This window comes from Lolium perenne, chromosome 3 (assembly GCF_019359855.2).
Source record: "Lolium perenne isolate Kyuss_39 chromosome 3, Kyuss_2.0, whole genome shotgun sequence".
NCBI lineage: Eukaryota > Viridiplantae > Streptophyta > Magnoliopsida > Poales > Poaceae > Lolium > Lolium perenne.
In genome coordinates, this window is record NC_067246.2 from 234,909,575 (window position 1) to 234,925,669 (window position 16,095).

Below are 16,095 nucleotides of genomic sequence, written 5' to 3' on the forward strand. Positions count from 1 at the left end.
TTTCCAGGTGCAGCTGAATTGACAACTCCGCTGTTAAGGCTTCCAAGTGTTCTTTGTCTCCCCTCGTGTCGAATCAATAAATTGGGTTTTACTTCCCTCGAAGACTGTTGCGATCCCCTATACTTGTGGGTCATCAATGCTCATAACACTTTATGATATCTGATTGTGTACATATTATTCGTGATTTATAATCACTCATGTGTTTTTTTTACTCATTGAGTGTCAGATACACTCAAGTCTTGTTAAAACTTCACATGATAAGAACATCTTCTTAATATTTCTATATTGAACTATTTCAATATCCATTCTATGTACTTTGACTTAAACTTATTTTGTGTTTCAATCTATCTTCATAGATCTTGACACTAAATTTATTTCAGTCCATATCTTTTCATTGAAGTTAATTTCTCAATGAAACCTTTTTAATCAAGTATATAATTACATCATTTATAACCAACTATATGTCACATACATAAAGTATTATAAATATGTCTTAGCGCTCCCACTTAATTTCTTGCAAATGCAAGCCTCTTCATCGTCTCTGATGAAATCAAAAACTCTTTGACTATTTCATCTGGTGAAGATTCTAACTCCGCGATACTTACTTCATCCAATTGAAGTTTGTATACCTATCTAGTATTCCACAGACCAGCAAAACTCTTGGTTGTATCTAGTATACACCTTTAATACACACTTATGTTAAGTAGTGTATTTTGCCATCCTACTAGCATATCTCATAAAAGAAATATGTAGTGATTACTAGAATAATCCACATAGACTATAAGCATTGCTACGGAAGATCTAATCTTATCGTAGTCAACTCTTTGAACTTTGTCGTAAACAACTTTTCGACAAGTCGAGCTTCTTCAAGGATATTTCATCCAAGTCTATAGATCCATTTACTTTCAAAAAGTATTCATCTATTATGGATCTTATGGCGCATGGCCATTTTAACGGAGTCAGGGCCCATCATAACTTCTTTGTTTGTAGTTGGTTTATCATTGTTCAAAATCAATCCTTTGTCCACAAATCATTTATTTGATCACAAAGTAAACCATATCTACAAGGTTCAATATGTACTTCGATCTCCATGGCTAAAAACACTTTGTAGTCATGGGAGCCATGATAAATCGCGGTCGCTTAGGAACCAATTTCCGATGCTGCGCTACTCTGATCATTATGCTCAGGTTCATAAACCTTATCAAGTTCTATTGTCCTCCCACTCAAAATACTTCGCTAGAAACAATTTCTTGGAAATAAGAAACATTGACAAACACTTTTGTCTTTGTCTCGTGGAAAGAATTCCCAATTAAATCTCTGGGATAACCAACAAAGACATTCATCCGATTTTGGTTGTAAACTCTTAGACCAAAATTTAAAGAAAGGAATATTAGGGTTTATACCCATGCCATAACTCTTATGGTGTCATTTCAACGGATCATGATGATGCTCTATTCAGTGTAAAAGCGGTAGTCACTAAAGCATAATCCACAAAAATATAATGGCATCAATATTTTATCTCATCATTGATCCAACAAAGTTTGGATATATCTCTTGGATACTTCATCATCACTATGATACTCCAAGAAACGTAAGTTGTAGAACAATTTCATAACTCTCTTAGATGTTCGCTAAAACTCGTAATTCAAATATTTTCACCATGATCCAATCATAGATATTTGACTTTTCTATTACGATGATTTCTACTTCATGCTGAAATTTATTTGAATCCATTCAAATGTTTCAAACTTCTTCCTTATTGAATATATCCACATATATATACTCAATTCATTGTTGAAATTTTTCATGAAGTAGAAGAATCTCCCGCACACAACTATGCCCAGTGAACCACATACATCATCATGTATTTTTCCACTAAGTTAGTTGCCCGTTCAACTCTTGGCCTATGAACGATATTTTAGTCATTCTCTTTTTAGAAAAGATTTGCAAGCGCCAAACGATTCAAAAATCAAATGACTCCAAAAATCCATTTACATGGAGTTCCTTCATGCGTTCCTTTCTAACATGACCTAAATAGCGGTTCCACAAATAAGTGGAATTCAAATCATTTGTCTTATGGCTTTTTAGCGTCAGTGTTATGTATGTGTGTTTCACCATTAAGATTTATAATAACTTATCCATCATACATGGAGTAATGTCATAATTTGAACAACTCATTGTTTTTATTTGACCAGAGCAAAATAACAATTATTAAGTTCTTTATTATAAATTCTAAGGGCTAGATAGAATGCTAATGACGAACATAATAACACTTTATTTTGTTCCAGACGTGCATTCTTATCATATTCCTTGTCAGTCACTTAGGCCATTGTATTCTTGTATTGCGTTGTTTTGTATGACACTTCATACCAACCAATATAGTACTAATACCCAAGAATTTCATAGTGTGACTTTAACTAGGAATACAACCATAACATGTATATCATTTATATACACCTGAGCTAGACTTTCTAGTCTTTTCTTTCTTTTGCCAAAATATCTTTTGCAGTTTCTCTTTTAGCTTTCCTCATTATTCAGAAAAACACTTCAACATCAATAACTTCTAGGTTTGTTGGTCTAATACCAATAACCTTGAGGTTCTTACTTTGAAGTTGATCATCATATGACAAGTGTTTCAGATTTCATTATTAGTAACTTTGTAATATGATGAACAATTTCACTCATAATTTTATCCATTGTATCATGATGACTTTCTGAGACCATGTCTGTACATGCTAGGCTCGTAAAGTTTTAACCTTGGTATTCGCATGTGCAAATCTGGCTTGCACCCGTTGTATGCACACGTAGAATCTATCACACCCGATCATCACGTGATGCTTCGAAACGACGAGTCTTAGCAACGGTGCATACTAAGGATGATAACTTCATGGATATGCAAATATTATTAGTGCCCCAAAAGTTGGAGGATTGTGACGCCTGGCGTCTTCAACCTTCATACATTCCCATAAAACTTATGAGTTTATGTAGTCTCACCAAATTTATATTCTATCATCTTGCAATAAGGTCTTAGATATCACATATATCTCATACCTTGATTATTTCTGAAAATTAAATTTTCAGCTCCTTACTTTTCAAACAGATTTGAACTTCAAGTTTCACGGAGACAAGATAACTTTAGGTACTAATTGAAACCATAGCTTATTGAATCAACAATATGAGGTTTACTAAAAGTTTGCAATAGGACTTAATCAATTCTTGATTCTTTAACAATACGGTACCAATCCGTAAAGTTTCTTATCAGATTTTAACAGTATTTCTATCTCAATTACAAGACTAGCGCATAGTAGTAAACGGATGCCAAAACTACAAAATTAATTCAAAATACTACTCAGACTAAGTTCATGATAAATAGTTCATGTTTTAATCTAATTACTAATGAACTCCCACTTAATACAACATCCCTCATAGTTGTTAAGTGGTACACGATCCACATCCACTACACCAAAACCGATCATCACGTGAGATGATGTAGCTTCAATGGTGAACATCAACATGTTGATCATATCATCCATATGACTCGTGTTCAACCTTTCGGTTTCCGTTGTCCCGAGGCCATGTCTGTACATGCTAGGCTCGTCAAGCAAACCCAAGTATTCCGCCTGTGCAACATGGCTTACACCCGTTGTATGTGAACGTTGAGTCTATCACATCCGATCATCACGAGATGCTTCGAAACGACGAACTGTACAACGGTGCATACGAGGGGAGAACACTTTATTATCTTGATATTAATGTGAGGGATCATCTTATAATGCTACCGTCGCGATCTAAGCAAAATAAGATGCATAAAGGATTAACATCACATGCAATTCATATGTGATATGATATGGCCCTTTTGTCTTTGCGCCTTTGATCTTCATCTCCAAAGCACGGACATGATCTCCATCATCAACGGGCATGATCTCCATCATCGTCGGCGTAGCGTCAAGGTCCATGGTGCCGTCTTCATGGTTGTTCACCTCATGTAGCAACTATTACAACTAATTTGAAATACCTCTCAACATGAAATATAAAGACAACCATAAGGCTCCTGCCGGTTGCCACAATACAATAATGATCATCTCATACATATTCATCATCACATTATGGCCATATCACATCACCAAACCCTGCAAAAACAAGTTAGACGTCTCTAATTTGGTTTGCATATTTTACGTGGTTTAGGGTTTTCAAGAGAGATCTAATCTACCTACGAACATGAACCACAACGGTGATACTAATGTTGTCAATAGAAGAGTAAATTGAATCTTCACTATAGTAGGAGAGACAGACACCCGCAAAGCCTCTTATGCAATACAAGTTACATGTCGAACGAGGAACAAGTCTCATGAACGCGGTCATGTAAAGTTAGTCCGAGCCGCTTCATCCCACTATGCCACAAAGATGCAAAGTACTCAAACTAAAGACAACAAGAGCATCAACGCCCACAAAACCATTGTGTTCTACTCGTGCAACCATCTATGCATAGACACGGCTCTGATACCACTGAAGGATAACGTTGCATAGAAAACAAAAAAATTCCTACCGCGAACACGCAATCCAAGCCAAGATGCAATCTAGAAGACGGTAGCAACGAGGGGTTTATCGAGTCTCACCCTTGAAGAGATTCCAAAGCCTACAAGAGGAGGCTCTTGTTGCTGCGGTAGACGTTCACTTGCCGCTTGCAAAAGCGCGTAGAAGATCTTGATCACGATTGCTTCCGGCGCCACGAACGGGCAGCACCTCCGTACTCGGTCACACGTTCGGTTGTTGATGAAGACGACGTCCACCTCCCCGTTCCAGCGGGCAGCGGAAGTAGTAGCTCCTCTTGAATCCGACAGCACGACGGCGTGGTGTTGGTGGTGGTGGAGAAATCCGGCGGAGCTTCGCTTAAGCGTGCGGGATGTGGTGGAGGAGAGAGACCGCTAGGGTTTGGGGAGAGAGGGGGTTGGGCGCCGGCCCTCTAAGGGGTGCGGCCAAGGCTGAGGCTTGAAGTGGTTAGCCCCCCTCTCCTATGCCCCTCATTATATAGGTGGAAGCCCCAAGAGTTGTATTCCAAGTCTTCGAATAAGACCCCAACACTAAAACCTCCCATATGTGGGAAACCTACTCAAGGAGGGAGTCCCACTCAAGGTGGGATTCCCACCTTTCCTTGAGGTGGGGTGGCCGGCCACCTCTAGGTGGAGCCCACCTGGGACTCCTCCTTTAGGGTTTGGCTGGCCAAGCTTGTGGAGTCCTTCCGGGACTCCACCTTCCATAGTGCGTTTCTTCCGGACTTTTCTATAACCTTCTAGAACCTGCCATAAATGCACCGGATCATTTCCAAACTTGGAATATGACTTCCTATATATGAATCTTATTCTCCGGACCATTCCGAAACTCCTCGTGATGTCCGGGATCTCATCCGGGACTCCGAACAAATATTCGAACTCCATTCCATATTCAAGTTCTACTATTTCAACATCCAACTTTAAGTGTGTCACCCTACGGTTCGTGAACTATGCGGACATGGTTGAGTACTCACTCCGACCAATAACCAATAGCGGGATCTGGAGATCCATAATGGCTCCCACATATTCAACGATGACTTTAGTGATCGAATGAACCATTCACATACGATACCAATTCCCTTTGTCACGCGATATTTTACTTGTCCGAGGTTTGATCATCGGTATCACTCTATACCTTGTTCAACCTCGTCTCCTGACAAGTACTCTTTACTCGTACCGTGGTATGTGGTCTCTTATGAACTTATTCATATGCTTGCAAGACATTAGACGACATTCCACCGAGAGGACCCAGAGAATATCTATCCGTCATCGGGATGGACAAATCCCACTGTTGATCCATATGCCTCAACTCATACTTTCCGGATACTTAATCCCACCTTTATAACCACCCATTTACGCAGTGGCATTTGGTGTAATCAAAGTACCTTTCCGGTATAAGTGATTTATATGATCTCATGGTCATAAGGACTAGGTAACTATGTATCGAAAGCTTATAGCAAATAACTTAATGACGAGATCTTATGCTACGCTTAATTGGGTGTGTCCATTACATCATTCATATAATGATATAACCTTGTTATTAATAACATCCAATGTTCATGATTATGAAACTAATCATCCATTAATCAACAAGCTAGTTAAGAGGCATACTAGGGACTCTTTGTTATTTACATATCACACATGTACTAATGTTTCGGTTAATACAATTATAGCATAATATATAAACATTTATCATAAACATAAAGATATAAATAATAACCACTTTATTATTGCCTCTAGGGCATATCTCCATCAATTTTAACAAAAAAATGCAACGTATTACAACAAAATAAAAAAATGATTGTGTGTTTACATACAATTTCAGCACTAATCATTATATGTACCACACATACATTTACAACAAACTATCAATATATTTACAATAATAATTAATAACAAAAACAACTTTTTTTTATTTGGGTGTTTACAATAATAGTCAGTTTTCCATACAACAAATAAATAACATATTTACAACAATAGTTAATAACAAAAGTCATGCCATGTGGAGAGGTAGATAACATACTTACAACAAAAATCCACCAACTATTTGTACAAAAGTCAGAAATGATTAAAACAAATATATATATGTTTTTTGTAGTGGTCAAGCAAAAATTAATTTGGTACATATTAAATTACAACAAAAAACACCAACTATCTTTACAAAAATTCACACACAAAAGACAACAAAAATCGGACCGAACGTTGAATGCTAGGCCAGCAATTGGTCTCTATGTGTGTTAAGTGCTGGATCGGCGAACCGTTCATGGGCCATGCGGGCAAACAGATGATGGGCCAGCAAACGAGCGAGTCGCGGCCCAGGAGCGGAAACCAGAAGGACACGCTAGCGAGAGGCACGACCGATCTCGCGCACGCGAATCGGTCGGCCGATACAGAGAGTTTTCCAAATTAAAAAGAAGATGCAAAAAATGCGTATACTTCCACGTTACTACTGTACTCCCTCTGTTTCATTCTACAGTGTCTATAGTTTTTTGGCACGAAAATTAGCGCGAGATTATTTTTTACACAAAACCGCCTAGCTGAACGATTTGAGAGAGTATTTGTTTAACCAATTGGGTGACTCGAAGACGCTATAATTCGACCGTTGACCTAGAGCCACGTACCACAGTGACAACGCACGACGCCCCACGTAGACAATTCCAGTCAAACGGAGAAAGAGAGCGCGGCGTGGCGCGATCGACCGCCCGTCGCCTTCCTCGTCTAGACGTCTACCATATCTGGATCGGCGCCGCGCCCGCTGCCCATCCTCGACCTCGAATCCCCAACGGCGAGCTAGGAAGCCAAAGCTGAGTGACGCACGGCCAGCGTCGGCGGCGCGGGAGATAATCATCACGCCAAACTAGACGGCGCCTCCCTCTCCCTGTCGCGGTTAGTTTGGTTGGCACGTCGCGCAACCTCCCCCCTTATCTGATCTGCTCGCTGACCTGACCGACCGGGACCGCCGCCCTTGTCCCCACGCGCCCATCCACGGCAGCACGGCAGGGAAGAAGAAGCCCGACTCCTCCTCCTTTGATCGATCCCCTCCCATTCCCAGATCCCAGCACGCCATGCCCGCGCGCGCAGGTCCGTCCAGCCAGGCGCCATCTCTGACTCAGACTCCGGCCTGGCTCTGCTCTGCTCCAAGATTCCAAGACCCGCCGCGGCGGTGACCTCTCCACGCCGTCCATCCGTCCGCCCGTCGCTATGGACGTCGTCAGCAACGAGGCGCGGGTGGGCGCGTTCGCGATCGGCCCGTCCACGGCGCTGGGCCGCGCGCTGGCGCTGCGGGTGCTCTGCTCCGGCTCGCTGGCGCGGCTGCGGCGCCGCCTCGCGCACGCGCTGCGCGCGGCCGCGCCGCTGGCGGCGGCGTGGCTGCACCCGCGCCACAACACGCGCGGGATCCTGCTGGCCGTCTGCGCCGTGGCGCTGCTGCTGCGGGGCCGCGGCGGCCGCGCCGGGGTGCGCGCGCGGGTGCAGTCCGCCTACCGCCGCAAGTTCTGGCGGAACATGATGCGCGCCGCGCTCACCTACGAGGAGTGGGCGCACGCCGCGCGGATGCTCGACAGGGAGACACCGCGACGCGCCACCGACGCCGACCTCTACGACGAGGAGCTCGTGCGCAACAAGCTGCGCGAGCTCAGGCATAGACGCCAGGAGGGGTCGCTCAGGGACATCGTGTTCTGCATGCGCGCAGACCTGCTCAGGAACCTGGGCAACATGTGCAACCCGGAGCTCCACAAGGGGAGGCTGCAGGTACTGCATCAACTATCTGCCCACAAATTCTGATGCCATTATCTGATGCCTGCTTTCACTTTGATCACATCACCTCCTTTTACTGCCCGGGCATTAGAAATGTTTCCCCTTAATTCCCCGTAGTCAAAAGACTCTAAACAAGCACAATTTGTTACTAGTAATTCAGGTAGGTGAAATATGAACTGGGCCCAACGTGTTCAGTACTCCCCCCGTTCCATAATTCTTGTCCTGGTTTTAGTTCAAACTATGTCACATTAATAATGTTCGCAGACGATTGGTTCACATTACGTCAAAATGGACATACATTCAAGCATCATCACTGAAATATTTATCCTTAATAATCTGCCAGGTGCCTAAACTCATCAAGGAGTACATTGAGGAGGTGTCTACTCAGCTGAAGATGGTCTGCAATTCTGATTCAGACGAGCTGCCTCTCGAAGAGAAACTGGCATTTATGCACGAGACAAGGCATGCCTTTGGGAGATCTGCCTTGCTGCTAAGTGGAGGCGCTTCATTTGGAACTTTCCATGTGGGTGTTGTGAAAACCTTGGTAGAACATAAGCTTCTGCCTAGGATTATTTCGGGATCAAGCGTTGGCTCGATAATGTGTTCTATTGTAGCCACAAGGTCATGGCCAGAACTCGAGAGTTTTTTTGAGGAGTGGCATTCCTTGAAATTCTTCGACCAGATGGGCGGGATCTTTCCTGTATTTAAAAGAATTTTGACGCATGGAGCTGTTCACGACATTAGGCACTTGCAGACGCAGTTGAGAAATCTTACAAGCAATTTGACATTTCAAGAGGCATATGACATGACTGGCCGGGTTCTCGTTGTCACTGTGTGTTCTCCAAGAAGACATGAGCCACCTCGATGCTTGAACTATTTGACGTCACCTCACGTTCTCATCTGGAGCGCCGTAACCGCTTCCTGTGCTTTCCCTGGACTTTTTGAGGCCCAAGAGTTGATGGCCAAAGATAGATTCGGAGCAACAGTTCCTTTTCATGCTCCATTCTTGTTGGGCGTGGAGGAACGAGCTGACGCTGCTACACGACGATGGAGAGATGGGAGCTTAGAAAGTGATTTGCCCATGAAACAGTTGAAGGAATTATTCAATGTGAATCATTTCATAGTAAGCCAAGCCAATCCTCACATAGCTCCATTACTGAGACTAAAGGAGATCGTCAGGGCTTACGGAGGCAGCTTTGCTGCCAAGGTATGTCAAATACTTCATCCATGGTCCTTATGTATATTACTATTTTCTTATTCTCTCTCGAATTTTTAAACCAATTCTACTGGCATGCCTTTCCATTTCATGCAAACATAAATATTTTTTATTATATTTATTTATGATACTCCCTCAGATCCATATTACTTGATGCTAAAGTGGATGTATTTACAACTAAAATGTGTCTAGATACAACTATATTAGCATCAAGTAATATGAATCGGAGGGAGTAATACCTTTCATCATCTCAGTAATGTGTGTGAGTTTATGGCTTGTGATGAGGGACAGTAGAGAAAATAAATTAACATAAAACAGAAGTAAGGTCCAGTACTAGCTTCTACACACTTCTACTATATTCTAGGAAATCGAATCCTTCAGTCACATGTGTTGTAGTAGTTTCTAGCATGTTCTAGCTATATGTTGTAACTAGAATATTTGCATCTCTTTTCTCTAGAACACTCTAGTTGTGAGTAGAGCTAAGGAGTGAAGGCTCATGCAGCCTATAAATAGAGGTCCAGCCTCTACATATGTACCCGGACTATGTACCATCTACCTATCAATAAAGAGAACTTTGTGTTCTTCTTTTAGATCTTGGATTAGATCTTGTGTGTTGAGAGTTTGAACTAGACTCTTGACAGCCCCGCCCCTAGAGTGATATCTAGGTTACGCCCCTAGAGCGATATCTAGCGCAGCACGTTGAATCGGTTCCTTCAACATTTGTGCTGTCCACATTGTAGCAACACGGTGGAGCTGTTCCTCCACAACCTTGTGCTGCTTCAGTTTGGTAACATAGCATAGCACTATACCCACCAAGGCATAGTTGACTGTAAATTTCAGCTGAACCGTGTGGCTGAATAATTCATTCTATCAAAGTATCCCCTGTCAGGATGTGCTGAAGTACTTTTTTGTATGGTCTAATATGAGTATATGACCTTCTAATATTTTTTATGTGTAGCTTGCTGAACTTGCTGAGATGGAAGTTAAGCATAGGTTCAATCAAGTTTTGGAACTTGGATTTCCATTAGGAGGAATAGCTAAGTTGTTTGCTCAGCATTGGGAAGGTGATGTCACAATTGTTATGCCAGCCACTCTTGCTCAGGTTTAGAACGTTTCACTATCCATTCTTGCGTGCAAATATCAAATATTTGAACACAAATCAGTAACCTTACAACTGTTCTTTTTCTCTGTGTATTATCAGTACTCGAAGATCATACAGAATCCGTCGTATTCTGAGCTTCAGAAGGCCGCAAGTCAGGGTAGGCGATGCACTTGGGAAAAGCTTTCTGCCATCAGAGCAAATTGTGCTATTGAGCTTGCATTAGATGAATGTGTTGCCCTTCTGAACCACATGCGTAGGCTAAAGAGAAGTGCGGAAAGAGCAGCCGCACAGGGATATGGTGCTACAATTAGACTCTGTCCATCTAGAAGGATTCCATCATGGAATCTCATAGCAAGAGAAAATTCAACTGGTTCTCTCGAGGACGAAATGCTTACGTCTCCTACTGTCCCAAACCATCAAGCAGTTGGAGGTGCTGTTGGACCATCTAACAGAAATCATCATGTCCAACATGGTATGCATGACAGCAGTGACAGTGAATCTGAAAGTATAGACATAAACTCATGGACGAGAAGTGGTGGCCCTCTCATGAGGACAGCCTCAGCTAATAAGTTTATCAGCTTTGTTCAGAACCTTGAGATTGATACAGAATTCAGAACAATTTCACCAAGGGGAAGCAGAAGTGATGCTATGACACCAAGTAGTAACTTGTTGGCTGGTCACCCAGTTGGTAGAGAGCTAGTTGAGAACCATACAAGGCCCGTTTCTCCTGGTAGGAGCTCAGGAAATTCAGGTTGTGATCCTCATGATTCTACTGTCCATAGGTCTCCATTTGGTCTTTCAACCAGCATCATGGTCCCTGAAGGCGACTTATTGCAGCCTGAAAAGATAGATAATGGTATTTTGTTCAATGTCGTGAGAAGAGATACTCTCCTAGCATCTACTAGTGGAGTTGAACCTCATGGATATCCACACGAAGCTGATGTGGAAACTGTACCCACTGAGTGCCTTTACGGTGCTTCGGATGACGATGATGTTGAATTGAAAGTAGATGATGAAGCAGCATCTGACCCTGGAGTGTACGTAAGCAGCGAAACTGTAGGACATCAAGGATCTTCGCCTGCAGAAACTCTAGATTCTTCTGCTTCCACAGATCGTCAAGCTGAAACAAGCACTATTAGATCTGAAGCTCCTTCTCTTTTCGATATCTGTGTGGAGATCCCTCCAGCAACCGTGACCACAGAAAATAGTCGGCCTGACCAGCATTCTTCAGAAACAAGTCCGGAGACGGAAAAGACAGAAGGCCGCGATGGGAATTCAACTTCTGAGAATGATGAAGTTGACTCAGTTCTGGCTAATGAAGAACCTTCCCTTTTCTCTGGGACAGCAGAAACTTTGCAGCAGCATGAAGTGGAATCAGGATCTGTAAACTCGTATGATGTTTCAGTTTCGGAAGGTGATGGACTTATCAGTGTCTCTTCTACCGAGGAACCAGTTACTACATCCAGTGGCAGTGCTGAGAGTATGACATCTGGGTGAAATGAAGCTGTGTAGTAGCATAGAAGGAGCTGAACTGTCGACTGGAATGATAGGTTGTGTTGGGACTTGGGACTTGTAGTTTAAAATAACTCGGCTTTGATCTGATCCATGTAATGCTGGCAGTTTAAAGTCGTCTCACGACCAAACCGGATTGTGTGGAATCCTAGGGAGTAATAAGAAATGAGTCCTTTTGAACGAACATAATCATAAGTTTCTATGTTTCTGAAGTTGATGAAAATTCCATGTGACGGATTCTTTTAACTGAACTGCGTAGGAAACGGCTCTTTGCAGGCTTTGGCGTTCCCTGCTTTTTGATTATTATTGGAATTGCACAACTAGGAGTTGTTAAGGCCATTAGCATTCAGAACCGCTACGTGAGGCGGGAGATAGAGAGGCCATTTATAAAACCCAGCTAGGTTTTCATCCCCCTCACTGGCGTTATCCCTCCATCTATGGTGGCTTTCGGGCCTTGTAGGCGTGGCGAACAATGGCCCCTCGTTTAGGCTTTTTTCAGTGTAGTGACAGGGAATAAGGTCCTTCTTGCCCTATCCATATTTTGGTGGTGCATCTAGCACTGGCTGAGGAGCATGTAGAGTGATGTGTCGCGCGGATCTTATAGGATCTAATTGGTTTTCGTGTTTATCGTTGTGGTTTATTTTATTTTACTTCTGAATTTAAGCTAAAATCCTAATATTTCTTATGGATCGGAGGAAGCACTACTATCAATGATCAAAGGTTGGTGGACTTTTTTTAAAAAAATTGTCATTAATTCAACGGCCGTGAACTCAGCCCCAGGGCCGGTCCATAGATTTCGGGGGCCTTAGGACGAACCGACACCAATGACCCCTCGTTCATTGTGGTTAAGCTTTTCGACGGCAGGGGGCGATGCCCCCCCCCCCCCCCCCCACCCCCGCTCTGAAAAATTCCTTCAAGGTATCCATTTAAGTTAAATTTATATATCTTACTTAAAGTTTAAGCATGATTGGTGTTCTACATAACAATCTCAGTCAAGCTTCACCACTTGGACACACACAAAAAAAACTTAAAATTTATTATTCACCAAGATAAACATTAAGTTAATGCAATAACAAACTAAATAATATTTACATTTGAAAGATCCATGCTCTTCAGAATATTGGTGATCATCAAATGGTGGATGGTTCTCATCGCTGCGGCCGCCATCATCGCCCTCGGCGGCGCCGCCTGGGCGGTGTGGCGCCGATACATCAAAAAGAACCGAGATAATCTGTTTGTTTAAATCTGGACATGGTTTAAATTACTGCTTCTAGTTACCAAGCTGAACAAGTGTTATTTTTCGGTGTTTGTTCTCCCTTCCCTTGTAAACCTCACTGTATTTTCTCATTTGTTGTAACAGCAACTTGGCCCTGGGTACTTTCGAGTGGAATGAGTAATGAGCCTACATGGCATCGAAGCACCAAAATACATGCTCAAGTTAATTACTCCCTTTGCATCATATATTGATGGCCAAAATGAGTAATGAGGTGATAGTGCGAAATAATCAATCTTTATTTGTAGCATTTCACGATGCAACGTGACAAGATATTACATCTAAATGTAGGTAGGCGTCAGTGCATCACTGCTACTACTGTTGGAAGAACAGTAGCATAATTAAGTTAGATAAATGATTACATCAATTGTGTATCTACTTCTGTTGGAAGAAAATTGATATGGATGCACTGCACATACGACATGAGTACATTCATACTCTTTTCACACACAAAAAAAGAATGTACTCATACTCGAGTAGTATTGCTCATCGTTGCTGCTATAGAAAATAGATTAACAAACGTGAACAAAGTCAGAGCCGGTCCATAGATTTCGAGGGCCCTAGGACGAACCGACACCAATGACCCCTCTTCATTGTGGCTAAGCTTTTCTACGGCAGGTGCCCCCCTCTCTGAAAAATTCCTTCAAGATATCTATTTATGTTAAATTTATATATCTTACTTAAATTTTAAGCATGATTAGTTTTCTAGGCCCCATAACAATCTCAGTTAAGATTCACCACTTGGTCACACACACAAAAACAAAAAAAAATTATTCAGCAAGATAAATATTACAGTAATGCAGTAACAAACTAAATAATATTTACGTTTGAAAGATCCATGCATGATCTTCAGAATATTGGTGAAGATGTTCGAAACTATTTATTTCTATTGATCGCACGAACTATATACCATGATTATTATTTCTACCAATAGCTACTTGTCTACATGTGTATTATTTGCGAGAAATAGAAATAATCAGAGAAAAATTATGAGGGTCGGCGTTGTTATGCACATTCGAGAAGGAGTCGGAGTATAGGCACGTTAAGCTACAACTTCAACCTTCTATATTTTATAGAATTATTCCAAACTCTACTGCCTAAAGCGTATAAATATAAGTGTAGTAAGGGTACAAACAAATCTTAGACTAGGTTATGCTATTGGAGCTGGAGCCCAATAGGTCCACGAAAGATTTATTGATAAGCTGCTGGTACAGCCCAGCCCACGGAAGGTCAACCTCTCCAGTCCAGACCCAGCAACTTTCCCTGCTTCTCCGCTAGAACCCTAGCCGCCGCGCCATCCCAAAGAATCGGGAAAGGGAAGCGACGATCTACTGTGCCCCTCGGCGTCGAATCCTATCATCTCGTAAGCTGCTACCCTCTCCCAATCTCCCCCCCTCCCTCCTCGTAACCGAGAAACAATGGTGATTGGAGCTCCGCAGCACTCTGATCTCCATGCTCTGATTCGGCCGTGTTTTTGGCAGCCGGGGAAACGAAGAGAGCTCGTCGTCGGCGCGGTTCCGGCGGGATGGGGAAGGCGAAGCGGGCGTCCATCTTCATCAGGCTCGTGTCGGCCGCCGGCACGGGGTTCTTCTACGTGAAGCGCAAGAACCCTCGCCGGATCACGGAGAAGCTCGAGTTCAGGAAGTACGACCCCCGCGTCAACAAGCACGTCCTCTTCACGGAGGCCAAGATGAAGTGATTGGTCTTCGCCGCAGTCGACAAGCTGAATAACGCCGTCGAGTCCTGGAATGATTTAGCCGGGGTCGAGACGGATGCATCCGTCCATGTTCTTCATTCTTCGTTTTCCTGTACCATCGCTGGGCCGAGCTGCAGTGCGGTGATGTTCGCGTGTTCTTTCGTGCTGCTAGTCTAGGTCCGATGTATCCCCATGGAGCTACTGTGCTCACTCTCTCTGTGTTCCTGGCGCCATTGCCGACAGATATGACAATTCGACTGTCTGTGTTACATCTTGGTCCAAACGACACAGGTGACTGTTTGACATTTGATTTGTGATCACTCGTTGGTTAGGGTGCTCACTTGGTCTGAGGTTGTCTCGTACTGCAGATTACTGATGAATGCTTGTATCACTGTTCTGTTCTTACATTGTTTTTGTGGAATTAATTCTTGCCTTCTGGAAATTGTATGAGTTGGTCAGTAGCAGTATATCAGGAACAGGAGAGGATAGTTTTGGAAAGTAATCTTCCACAAATTTAGCATGCCGTCCTTACTAGTTCACCCCATAATCCTGAAATGGATTTCACGAATTTGACATGTTTCCTTTCTCTCAAGTTCCCTTCAGCAACGGGGAGAGGTACTGCAGATAAGTAATCCTAATGAGTAATGCATGATGACAGCTCAAGCCGGCATTTCGATCCATGGGTACGTCTGCCCATGGGCACCCGACGCTAATGGGTAGGGTATGGGTCTTGATGTTCGCCCATGGAACCGACCCATGGGCAACCCGATTAGTCGTGGGTCGGGTATGGGTATCAGTCTATGCTCACGGGTTGTCCGATGGGTCACCCGATTAATATTACTAATTGAAATAATTGAATTATTTTGTATGGTACGTCGGCTATAATACATATACATTGTACATGTAGATAGTATACATCGTTTACACACAAAGCTCTTGTATCCAGACACCAAACATGTGCATATTAGTACTACTTGCAGTCACAAAGCC

At 42.8% G+C, this 16,095-nt stretch overlaps 2 protein-coding genes across 2 annotated transcripts; both read left to right on the forward strand.

The window, feature by feature from the left end:
• The first annotated feature begins 7,263 nt into the window (after positions 1-7,263).
• Positions 7,264-12,325, forward strand: LOC127343989 (triacylglycerol lipase SDP1). The gene is made up of 4 exons (XM_051370212.1): positions 7,264-8,300; positions 8,650-9,513; positions 10,481-10,624; positions 10,724-12,325. Exons 1-4 carry the CDS (start codon positions 7,752-7,754, stop codon positions 12,119-12,121), a joined length of 2,955 nt encoding a protein of 984 aa, XP_051226172.1. The 5' UTR covers positions 7,264-7,751; the 3' UTR covers positions 12,122-12,325.
• A 2,294-nt stretch (positions 12,326-14,619) lies between these two features.
• Positions 14,620-15,374, forward strand: LOC127343988 (uncharacterized). The gene is made up of 2 exons (XM_051370211.2): positions 14,620-14,772; positions 14,891-15,374. Exon 2 carries the CDS (start codon positions 14,935-14,937, stop codon positions 15,106-15,108), a length of 174 nt encoding a protein of 57 aa, XP_051226171.1. The 5' UTR covers positions 14,620-14,772; positions 14,891-14,934; the 3' UTR covers positions 15,109-15,374.
• Positions 15,375-16,095: the final 721 nt, after the last annotated feature.